Source organism: Centroberyx affinis, unplaced genomic scaffold, assembly GCF_046629955.1.
Source record: "Centroberyx affinis isolate AG114_WGS23_722 - 3 ecotype Tasmania unplaced genomic scaffold, CSIRO-AGI_Caff_v1 ptg000582l_1, whole genome shotgun sequence".
NCBI classification, from domain to species: Eukaryota; Metazoa; Chordata; class Actinopteri; order Beryciformes; family Berycidae; genus Centroberyx; species Centroberyx affinis.
Window position 1 is genome coordinate 379,599 of NW_027279222.1, and position 13,169 is coordinate 392,767.

A 13,169-nucleotide genomic window follows, 5' to 3' on the forward strand; every position below is an offset into this window, starting at 1 on the left:
GTAGATGCATAATACAAGTATATAGCTCATACATATCTCTTGTTTTAGAGGTTGACAGAACACTAATCAAACCTTGTTTTTTTTTTGTAAGTGAGGTTATGATTTCTGGGATCATAACAAATTCTAATTAGCCACATAGCAATGCCAGGCCGACCTCTCAGTGCAAACAGGGGGGTAATTATTTCCCTTGCACTCTGTCATTGACACAAACTGTCAAATTATTTTAAAAGACTAATGATGCATCTTTATATGCAGCCCAGTCATTGTGGAGGCTGATCTGATAATTAGCAGTGCAGGTAACAGACAGGATGTGTGGTTGGCTGCAGAGTTAGGGCCGACTTCCCGAACTGCTGCTGAACTTTACCCTGATGATGCCACAGATGGACATATCAGTAATAGGCTTCCCGTTGGAGGCCCAAAGCCCAGGAAATGTGCCACACAATTTTAAAGCATAATTATATTTTCAAGGAAGGAAGGGTTATGTTGCAGTATAATTGCATTAGATAATTATAAATAATCCATACCAAGTGTTTCACCTGATATTAAACAGAACAGAATGCTTCTTTATACAGAATGTAGTCCTACATCTGCAAAGATTCAGGATATGTTGTTGTGTATATGTAATGGCAAATTAACACAGGTGATATTGTCAATGTCACAGTTTGAGTTTAGAATAGTGTCTTGCTTCTCACATGTAGCCTAATGTAGGTAGGCCAAAATTAATTTTCAGTTCTGTATGTTTAAGTATGAACTGAACACACTATCAAATACTAAATACTAAATTAAACTAAACTAATACTAATACTAAAGATTCTGATAATGTGACATATTCAAGAAAACAAATAATGGGCCTATTGTTCTTGACAAGGCAAGCTAGGGCAAGGGAAGACGTAAGAGGTTAATTTAATTGGTGAGTAACAGTAACACATTATTATGATTTAATTAGTCTAGGCTTGTGTGGATTGCGTAAACGTTTTAGGCTATATCTATGGACAGTGCACTGGAAGTTTGCTAGTGGTTTGGTGACGTTAGTCTTGGTGATGACAGGTCTGTTTATGGGCTTATTAGCTGCATTGGTTGGTCTGTGTTGCTGTGTGGTTTTAGATGTGGAGTTTATGTGTATCACATGTAGATACCACTACTGACAACATTTTCGGTCTTGGCAACAGTTTCCATCTCTGTCTCTGTCTCTCTCTCTTTTTATCTCTCTCTCTTTTGTCAGGTGCTGTTAAAAGGGAAATGTGTGTATGTGTGTATGCACGCTTATAGTCTGGCAGTACTGGAATTCCCCATCATGCAGTTAGGGCCCCACACCAAAATCTCCATGCCAAAATCACTGCTTCCCACCAACAATGAGCACAGTGCCATCTTGTGAAAGAACGAAGTAACTTCATATGAATGCTCTTTAACTATCTGATACAATATGAGCCTGGTTGTCCTGAGCACTGAGCTGTCTGTTCAAAAGCACATTTAGTCATCTATTTGAACTGGATGTATAAATCTTACATTTTGAGATAGGGTGGTGTGAAAGCAAGAGACAGGGAGAAACAGAGAGACAGCGAGTACTGCAGTATCAGTAGATGGCAGTAGCATCACACCACGACAAAGGTAGAGATTAATAACATTTGCATGAAATCATCACATCTTTTGTACACAAGTAACAAATAACCGTAAATGGTGGCAAACACAATACAAAAATGCTATCATCATTTATCATTTATATTCTGCATGTAGACAACAAGATCTTTGCTATTTGAGTTCAATTTATTGCATTCCAAGAAACACCATAGCTCTCTACATAGGAATTAATACAATATCACTGATGTTTGCCGTTAACAGTGTATCAGCACTGAACTGACCCTCAATTAGTTCCCCTTAATAATAACACGTGTACTGCACTCTCTCGAGTCACACTTACAATTAGAAAATGTGATAAGTTAGAACAACTGTGAGACTCCATAATTCAGTCACAGATTTAGAAAGTGTAGACTAATTGCATTTTCCTCTTATCTCATAAATTGGATCCATTCCAGAGCCGGAGAGAGTCCTTGTATTCAGTCAAGGAAGAACAGCAAATAACCCATTCATGTGAATGCTGTGAACTGTCAGAGGAACAAGCTAAGAAGTTGGGAGGGTTTGATAACCAGTGGGAGAAAACATGACAGATTCTGCCTAATACTGGCTGCTCACACTGGCTTTCATGGTGTGTGCAGCATTTCAAGCTGCTCCACCTTAATGGAGCCTGCAGGGATGTGGGGTAACAGTAGAAACTAGTCAAGTGAAAGGACATTAGAAATATTTGCATGGCTGTTCCGTTAGACGTAGAGGGACACTGCAATAATAATGAGATAGCACCGAGGTTATGTTTAAAACCAGGCTCTGTCCTGTCACATTGAACCACCCTCCACCTGATTTCCAAAGCTCACAGCTGAATCAACATGTTGTTGCCGTCTCCTCTATATTTGACACAATAAAGCGACAGGATCAGAGCCACTCTCCACATACCATGCAACACATTCCACTCAGCGGTATGCGTCAAGATGGAAACTCTTTGCTCATTACGTGCAGTCCAGATAACACACAACAATTCAAAATAAAACTGCGAGCCGCCCAGTGTGCGCTTGCTGTAAACCATTTCCACCTTTTACGGGCATTGTGTGATCTGCCAGTCTTGTGTTAGAACAGGATGTTTGCGCAGAGCTTTGGTCTCTGTGTCCTGCCTGCTCCCCGCTGGCCCGATGGCCAGATGGGTCAGTGACTGTGTAGATGGGGCTTGGCGGGCCCCTTCTGTTCTCTGTGAGGGGCCACTCATGGGACAGGAACCCCAGGGACCAGAATTATAGAAGCTGGATCATAAGGTGGGTAGATTGCAAGCTGACACACAAACACACACAAATGTGCATGCAGCGCACACACTCACACAACCCCACACAGGTACATGCAGATATGCAGACATGCGTATTACATATTACATTATACTGGAGGAGAAAGATATTAGGAGGCACAATATAGACTGCAGATTAACAGAGAAATTAATAAAAGATAATGTGATTTTCCTTTTGTACATAATACGATAGAAGGCAGACCTATTCTCTTTTTATTGGATCAGACAAGCTGTTGAGGAGGGATACATTACTGAAGTTGGATTTTTCTTACCATGTCATGTGGAAATTTAGTCAAGTCATCTTCAACTGTTATTGCAGTCCATTAACTCCATTGTGAAGATACATAATTGATGCCGCCTTTGGGTAGAGTTTAATCAAATGGAGAGTGTTCTACACTTCACAGACAACTGAAAAATGAGACACACAATCTTCAGTGATGTAGTTTGCAGTGTAAGACTATTATTCACACTTTGAATTGATTTATTATAATTTGACTGTACACTTCCTGTACAGTCCCCGAGGCAAAACTCACAGCTTTTATGCCATTAATGGTTGTGAATGGTGGGTTCATGTGAAGGATTTATGTGCCTGAATTTGGCTCAATCTTAAGATGTGAGATTAAATAAAGACGTAACACTAGTAGGCGGGTGTTGCCACTTCAAACAAATTTATATGTGGTTTATTTTCCTGTTGTTCAAGGTTTTCCATTTCATCTTTGTTTGCTGTATATTCCTCTCATTCTTCCACAGCTATTCATTTCGATTTCGCCATTTTATTCCTATTCAAGCGTTTACTTTTCTTTGAAAGAACAGTGACTTGTGTGGGATGTGGAAATGCATTGTTTGTGCCACGCTCCTTGAAATCAAGGGCTTAGCTCTCTAATCAAATTTCACAGCCAGCCAGCACTTATCTCTGTCAACTCTTGTTGAGGCCACAGACGTATCTGCCTTGGTCTAAATGCTCTTGACTTTTGCTTTGCCATGGACCTGTACCACGATTCAGTCTTAAAAATGTATCACTTCATTCTATGCATGCACAAGCTCATAAAGGCGAGCGACTTCTTTTATGCAGCCAAAGCATAACAAATATGCAACATATTCACAAGATGCATGTCAGCACGCACTATTTCTTTTCTCCATGAATGCCTTTTTTGACAGGGGAATTCAGTGTTGTAAAAATCATAACATTCAGAGAGCAGCAATTTGACGCACCTATTCAGCTGCAAATAGCAAGGAGCATTAGTCTCAGTCAGCCGTCTTAGTAACGCAGCAGTCAATTACATCCATGAAGTCAGCTACGTGATTTTCCAATGATCATTAAGCGGGGGAAAGATGAAATTAGTATCGAAGAGATGGGTGGGGGTGAGGGGGAAAGAGAGAGAGATAGCTAAAGAGAGAGAGGTATAATGCTCATTACAGTAGAGACATACTAAATCCCCTCGACAAAGATGAGTGAAGATAAAGGAGGTGACTGAGCTAATTGTGTACTGTCAGAATTCATATCTCTAACGACTGTCAAATGAACAGATTTCAAATGTATTCTCTCCACCCACCAAGCTCCTCTCATGAGTGGAAACCGTGTGAGAGAGAGACAAATAAATAAATACCAGGAGACACTAATGTGATGAGAATAATGCCTGGTCCCTTCCACTGATTAAAAATGCAATAACGTTGTGACAAACACACACATACACACACACACACACACACATACACACACACACACACACACACTGTACAGCCTCAGCAGGAAAAGGAGTAGCTTTGTGGATGCACAGATATACGAAATGGCACCCAGTGACCCTATATCAATTAATTCACTGGGAAAAAGAGAGGACTCTTTTTCTTGGATTGCTCACACCCAGCGCAGCAGAGCGATTCAGCTGTGAAGCCTGCTCACAAAACACACTCATTATCATCCATTAGATGATAATTACATGCAGTGCCAATGAGAAGATATGGATGATGCGATTATTGTCTAACCAATCACTATCTTACCACTAATTCTTAAATCATAGGATAAATATGTGGTGGCAACAGTAATTGGCCTGATATTTTCTATATGAGCGTATGATATCAATATGTCATATAATCAGCCTGTGGTGGCAGTGGCCGACCCCACCTTCTTGACAATTTCTGGAGGAGAGACAATAGAGAATGGAAGAGATACAGAGACAAAAAATTATGGGGGGAAACAAAAGCATTATAAGGAGGTTTTGAGCTCAAGAGGCAAAGAAAAAAAATAAAAGAGTGTCTTTATCCATTCCATGTTATATCAGGCCTCAGTTGGTCAGTGAGGGGAAGCAGATAAGGTTTCACTCTGGCTGGAGTTGGATAATTGGACATTTATGGAGAGATAGGAGAGCCCAAGGCCCAGGAGCCATGAAACAGAGCTAATCTGGACTCAGCATCAGTAAATTGTCTGTGAAAGAGCGCATCAGGAGTTCTGACAAGATAAGGAAGGCTTTCCTCAAAGACAGAGCTGGACCAGACTGACGCGAAGACTGAAAGGAAAGAAAGCGTGTGCCTTCACTGCTGTGACTTGTAGATGTGACACTAGTCACCGTCAGGCATACGCATAAATGTACGTTTCATAGAACAGCAATGTCACTTTGTCATCTAAATTGGGTCGTACAGGCTTCGATTCCTCACATAGTTAAGACAGTTTTGACAACCTTGTAAATGTCTAGACAGCTCCTAAAAGAGCCAGAACTATGGGCCGGCCCGTACTGTGTATGTTTTAAGAGGCTATAAAATCTATTGTTCAACTTCAAATGTTCCAGGCATAATAATCTACAGCCGACAATAGACAACGATTTTGGAACATTTAAGTCTTCCTGGTGGAATGTGCCTTGCTCTCAGTCGGCCATGATTAGTTTCCTCCCTTTGATGTTCCCATGATGCTCCCAGTAGACTGCTGCCTACAGAACAGGTGCATACTGAGCGAGCACTTATGCATGAGCCTTAAGAGTTCAGATCTGGAGTGGAACATGCCTCTCATTGTTCCAAAGGTGCAAGATATTATTGAAACACGCCTTGTTTTAATGATCAGATCTTCTTTTGTGCCTTTTTGCTTTACATCGAGCTCCTGAAGACTGTTGCTTGGGTTGTTTCATATTTTTCTTTTTGCTGAGCTACAAATCTAAACTCTGTCCGGCCCCTACTGATTACTTGCACACAGACACTGACACAGGCAATTAATTTGGTGGGGGAGAGGCTAGTCTTAATTGGGCATAAGTGGGATTTTTCTTGGCTGTGCGGGAGAGAAAATGACAGACTGTGCGTATGAGAAGTAAAGACCATCTGGTCCCACAGGAGCTGAGGGAGTCGCCAGACGAATGGAAAGAGAAACAACAGAAAACCTGTGTGGGTAAGGATCTCGCTCCCTCCCTCTCTCTCTCTTACGCAAAAGCACCAACACAAACAGAACAAAGGAATCAGCATCTCTTGGTTACATATCATTTGCCCATGTAACAGCCTACAGGGAGGGACTTACCGGGTGAAGAAACAGAAGTCCCTCATGCATGCCCTATTCATGGCATGTTTTTATATAGTAATCAATATTGGAAATAGTAACATTCTGCTTTCAGGCATGCACAGGAATAAATAGTGGTTCGCTCATAAAGGCTAGGTCATCAACAGGACAAATTGATCTGACATGTTATATTATTCATGTAGGGGGTTGGTGGTGAGGCTGGGAAATGGCGAGAGAGCGAGAGAGCGAGAGATAGAAAGAGCAAAGGGTGAGTAAAGGAGTCAGCTAGTGGACATCCTCTCTTCTCGTCTCATCTCCTCTGCTTGACAGCGCTGCTCACTGAGCTTGCTAATGTGCCCTGTCATGGGGTGAGACAGTAAACGAGCACATGACATTTTCATCAGTTTACAGAAACCCATAAACAACACAGTGATTAATGGTACTTATTCACACATCAGTGTAAACATGCAATGCACTCTCCCACTGAGAAATACAAACATGCCCACTCATACAAACATACTCACACACGTACATACATGCAAATAATTATGATATACTGGCTTATTTAGTTGTATAAAAGATAACAAAATGATTTTATTACATGTTGATAAATCGACAGACATCACAACATACTTGCATGATTGTTCTGATATTAATGTTTTCCACACCATTGATAATTAGGCATAATGTACCCAGTACGAAACTATATAAAACAAACATGCTTGCAGATACAAGGGGGGCAATTTAACAACAGATTAAAGCCATATTCTGTCATGAATGAAGTTCAGATCTGGTAAAGAAACAAATAAACCGCAGAAGGATGCTTAAGCTCATTATCAGTTTCAGAATTTATTTCACTTTTTTTGTTTACATCAAATAGAACAGACATACATTGGCACATGCAATGTGAACACTTTGTGGTGCTTTTCATTACCATCCAAAGCCAATTGAACAAAGACTGGATATCTATTTTTGTACTCCAAACATGAAAATACTCTCAAATATTTACAAAAAATATAGTTACAATGCCCATCACGCTAACATAATTATCTGGGTTAAATGACTGATTCAAGTTGATTTCATCAAAAGAAAATAATGTGGCAGAGCTTGCTATTCAAGGTGATTAAATCAACTCCAGCTTGTTGAAAGAAAAAGAGGCACAGAAGAAATCACTTATAAACAATACAAAACATAATTCAGATAATGGGAACTCCAAGAGAATATGGCTTTAATGACATTTCAAAAGAAAATATCTTGAAAACAGATCCACTGTCCTGTCCTTTTTCGCGGTGGTCCTCGTTCAGAAAGACCCCTTTAGCAGGCAGGTTGTTCTCTGTCAGAGAGAAGGACAGGAGGAAAGTTTGAACCTACAGTTTGGTTCTAGAGGCCGGCCCAGTCTCACTGGCCTACAGCTGTGCTCGTCTCTGTCAGGACTCATGTATAATGTCTTGATGAAAGTTGGACGCTATCCATAGTCCTGGAGTGCATAGGTAGGTAGTGCTGGGCTGCCTGCCCTCTCTCCTGTTTCTGTCTGTCTTTCTCTGCGTCTCCTCTGGTGCTCCCTTCACTTTGCCATCACAGATAAAGAGCATTCAATTCAAGCAGATCAGATCCTGAGGTTGTTGTAACTCACATATGTTTTCTTGGTTGCTTGACCTGCGAACAGAGACAAGATGAAGGTTTACTTTGAGCACCGCTTAAAAATCTGTCAGTTCACAGGCACAGAAACATCATCCGCCTGGTACGCTCTGCATACTGTGCCATGCATTCTTATCACCAGCTGTGTGCAATCAGTACCAGCATTTTCTGGACTAGTGTATCATTTCAAATCACTAACGCCCCTGTGTCAAACCTTGGTTTCTATTTTCAGATGTTAACTAGCGATAAAAAACACAAACACCACACAAGTGGGCACCGAACAAATGCTAGGGCATGCAATGTGATCCCAGTCTGGATTGCCATGGAAACATATCAGAATGTGGCTGAGTGCCTAGGTAGTGTGTGTGTGTGTGTGTGTGTGTGTATGTGTGTGCGTGTGCGTGTGCGTGTGTATGCGTGCATTTGTGTACTGCACCTATGCAGTGTTATCCCTCCTGTCTAGTGGAGAAGGTCGATGTACATTGTGTTTTCTTAAGCAGAGGCATTGCTATAAATTCTCAATCTACTGCTTTAATGTTGCCATGGTGACCATCTCCCATGGGCTATGCAATTAAAGTCCTACCACTTCTTTACAGCCTCATTTTGTAGTCTTGGCCAGCAACTATGATGAATAAAACATATGTAAATGTACAACAGATTTTTGCTGTTAACCATAAACAGTCTTCAGGAAAAGATCAGTCTTTCAGAGAAAAATGCTGTGCGTGTGTGTATGTGTGTGTGTGTGTGTGTGTGTGTGTGTATTTGCTTGTATGGGATGCAGACATATACCTACACTATCATCTTAACTTTCAATATCGATAGCTGGATATTCATCTCATTAGATCCGGTATCATAATTTTTCTTTCTTTCCTTGGCCTGCTGTTTGTGAGGTTAGATTTCCTCACCACAATATTCATTGTTCATGAACTGAAATTGATCTGAAAAGCATGAAGTCATCCACACATGGCTGTTTTAGATCATTTATATCAGGATAATTACTACAGGGACAGTAGGGCAGTCCAATATCTCTGAATTACAGGGTAAATCCTCCCTTCTCTGAGAGGCATCATCATGAAGATATTAGGCCATATCAATACCAATGTAAATCTGCAGTGCTGCTAATGCTCTTAATCCCATAAATCATTCTGAGTCATCTCATACAGGGCTGATGGGGCCTGAAAGGGAGGTATTTGGCGCTCTGATGGTTACAGGAGTTGACGGACAGTCTCCAGGGACGGTGGAGCCACAGTTCAGGTTTCGGGGCGGTCATGCACATAAATTCGCCATTAATAAATGTCACTTCCACTGCCGCTAAAATAGAAGGGCAAGAGGAGGAGAGAGGGGCGCAGAGAGGGGAGACAAGGCGAGAAGACATTCGTGTAGGAGAGACAGAAGGTGAGAGACACGCAGAGCAGATGACACGGTGCACTTTTGGGAGGGCCTCCCGGAGACCGGGCCCGTCAGGGCTGAGCTGCCCTGCTTGGGGACTTTTGATGTGCTGCTGCGACAGCTGTTGAGGTTTCGCCCTCTATGCAGAGTGTGTTCGCTCGATGAGCCACATGTGTGACTGGCAAGGATGTGCTCCCTCTCCCCCGATACACTTACATCAGCTCTCTGACTTATGTGTGCATAACTCACACGTACAGTCACACACCCATACGCACACTGAGACACACACACACACACACACACACAAACACACACACAAACACACACACACACACACACACACACACACACACACACACACACACACACACACACACACACACACACACACACACACACACACACACACACACACACACACACACAAGCTCATTCAGCTCATGACAGATGAGTGTGACAATTGCTGGATGTTTGGAGAAATTCCCATGAAAGCCTGTCATCTCATCGTCATAATTCAAAGAGGGGTTCAGTGGTGCACCTGTTGGTGCCGTGATCGTGCTATGTGATTAGAAGCGATGCGGGAGAAGAGGCCTTTGGAGCCTGTGATGTGTGATTTGCATGAGCTGTCAATCATCTCTGTCTTCATCCTGACAACTAGAGGAGAGCACAGAGCTTCCATGGCAACATGGGTCTAAAATCCAGCTATGGCAATTCTCAGGTTTTTCCAAACTCCTTTCTACTGTTGGTGTTTCTCACCCAAAACACACACTATATCACCCAACTATGGAAGTACGGCTTCCCCACTCTAGTAGTAATACCCAGTATTATCTTTGCTAACAGGATCATGCCTACTGTTTCAGATGAAGGGTGGTGTGAATAACACACAGCTACAGAGACAGATTATCTCCTTCCTTCCATTCGACACAGCCCTGCTTCTTAAAATCTCTTCACAGAGCAAGCCCCCCATGTTCTCCCCTGCTTACTGCTGTTCACTTGGGCTAAAGGTCTAACCATACATCAGGGAGGGAGATAACAAGGTCCCTTCTATAGGAGGCCTGCATACTCTCTACCCAAGATGTCCCATAATTAAACTACTAGAATGGAACAATCTAGGGAGAAAATGGAAGTATAAGAAAGATTAGACAGACATGTCATTCACCCTAAGATTCTAGGGAAAATATAAAGATATTTAAGACCAATCGAAACTTCCACTGTACAGAAATATATGGAGCTCTCAGCTCCCGGGTCTCTTCCTGCTCTGTGTCATGGCCTCATCTCTATAAATCCTTTAACTCTGGGCCTACTGTAGTATGACTCACAAATAGCTCATATGAAATTCATGTGCATATGATGGTGGCTTTCTCAGGCTATCATGGCCAGTGTGACTAACTCTGATGCATAACTTGGACCTAACATGGAAAAGCAGATACAATGCGAGAAATGTTTTTTTTTTTTTTGTATTGTACTGATCTTTGCATTCAGAGCTTTAAAATAGGATATTACATAATAGGGGTCTATACATTATTGTTGAAATGATTAATTATTATATATATTATATATATTTTCTGATGTAAAATGGGTCTTTTCTCACGCTTGTGATTGTCTCACTATTTGGCAGGGCGACTTACTCATGGGGTCAGTGGCGGGGTTCTCACACAGCTCGGTCTTGGCCTCTCCGTTGGGCCTCTCGTTGGGCTTCTGGGACAGGCGTGATGACATCGTGGCAGCTGTGACCACAGCCTTGAAGCTACGCTTCCTCTTCTGTACATTAAGCTCAGGGTGGAAGATAATGATGTACACCTTGGGCATGTAGAGCATGCCCAGTGCTACCGAGGCACTGAGGTTCATGGAGATGGTCAGGGTGGTGGTCTGGATGTACAACTGGAAGGGAACAAAGATAGGTAAAAGGTGATTTATAGTACAGATAGAAATAGCAGTGAAGATACTGAAACTGGGCAATCCCTTTGTATCAGGTACAATATCTTATCTGGCAGCTCTGTAAGTCAGACAAAGAAAGAGAACAAGGCTGGAGGAGCATTTGAAACTTATCTAGAGGAAATCAGGAACAAATCAGAGCCATTATGGCTAAACATCTGAGGCCAATTATAGTACTCATCACACTGCTGTGGAGACAGTGATGAGGCACAACCTAATAATAATCATAGCCCGGTAACAATATCTGAGCATCCAGCCAAAAAACTTCATTAGTCATTGTCCTTTGGTCAAGAGTGTAGACAAATCTCCTGGTCACAAGACGTATAGTACAATATGTTTATTTTTATACTGATATAGCTTCAGATGACCTGGAAGTTCAGCTGAAGAAAATGAGAAAATTACTAAGAGCATTATCAGACTTTTATCCATAGGTGGTCTGGATATTTTCTATGTGTAGCTGCGGGGGAAAGGAGCAGTCATGCATATGGTAACATAATCCAACAGCGTTTATTAAACCCTGAGCTGCAGCTACTCAGCCAATACGGTTTGTGCGTATTAATGACAACAGCAGTAGCATCACCATGGCTTTATCAAAATATCCCCACATGGCCTCTTTCCTCCCAGTGTCTCCACTTGGACCCTTGGCTAGATTGATGGACTACACTGTCGAGGGAGGCCCTGTCTTTGATATGCTGCAGTCACCTTTCCTGTCCCTTCATATTAGGAGTTTCATCTAACCACTGAAGCATTCATCATACCAATCTACCGGCTCTGCGCTACTATTACTTACTACTACTATTACTGTAGCCAGGCCTTTTTCAATGTAAATTCCACCTACAGTACAGTAGATGAAGACGGATTAAGAACACATACAGTATACGGGAAGGCTTGCCTTTTCTCTCCGCAGCTCTGGCAGCGTTTGAGTGCCGCCTGTGAAAGGCTCTCACTGTGATAAATGGTTTAAGATCATTCATAAGACTGTCATTCATGTGAGCCATAAGCAGGTACATTCTGTTAAGTGCTTTCTCCACGACATTCCTTTTCATAAGTTACATAACACCTTTCACATTGTTAAGTTAAAACTCTGCGCTTACATAACCTTTGATCACACTATAATTTAGGTTTGCATGGATTTTATGTGCCTTTTTTTAAAAGGCAGTGATTTTGGAAGCCAGTCATTCAGCATACCTGCAAGAGGCTCTTGTTTTGCTCAAGGGTCTTGGAAGAGAAATAACCACTTGTAGAGGGACATCACTGTTTCAAGAGCAGACCACCAAATCCCCTAACTAATCTATTGTACTTGAAAGCATCAAATGCCACTTATATGCTTTTCAGTCAGCCACTGGTAATGCGGATGGGAAGAGGATACAATTGTAAACACATTAGCCGTACTGTATATCTGCATAGCAGTGAGACGCTCCCTGAATCAGTGAGAGGAAGAAATGTCACCATTTGCATAGTTTTTCTTTGTAAATAGCACCACTGATGGTAATTCCTTTCATACAAGTAGAGCCATTTACATGCCAGTCATGCCTTTGTCTTCCGATCTCCGCCAATCATTCAAATACCCAATATCATCAACATGCCAATACGCTCAATTGCCTCTCTCGCTCTCTCTTTCTCCCCCCCCCCTCTACTCTTTCTTCCTCTCTCTACCCCTCCCCTTTTCTCTCTCTCTCTCTCTCTCTCTCTCTCTCTCTCTCTCCGTGGAGCGACATCAGAGGCAGTGATCTGGCTGGCGCACCATGCATTAATAACCGTATGAATATCACAATGCTCGTATCAAGCGGCTCTTCGTGCTCTCCGTTCTGTGTCACTCTAAACTGAGGAGAATGGAATTGTTGTGCG

At 42.0% G+C, this 13,169-nt stretch overlaps 1 protein-coding gene across 2 annotated transcripts in view; it reads right to left on the reverse strand.

Moving 5' to 3' along the window:
* Positions 1–7,965: 7,965 nt before the first annotated feature.
* Positions 7,966–13,169, reverse strand: part of LOC139643314 (metabotropic glutamate receptor 7-like) — a 49,772-nt gene continuing 44,568 nt past the window's right edge. Inside the window, exons 9-10 of one of the 2 annotated variants that reach the window (XM_071518426.1) lie at positions 11,015–11,267; positions 7,966–8,015 (exon numbers count right to left, since the gene is read on the reverse strand). In XM_071518426.1, the coding sequence (XP_071374527.1) occupies positions 7,966–8,015; positions 11,015–11,267 (303 nt within the window). The remainder of the gene's footprint in view (positions 8,016–11,014; positions 11,268–13,169) is intronic. The other variant, XM_071518427.1, reaches the window with a different exon arrangement.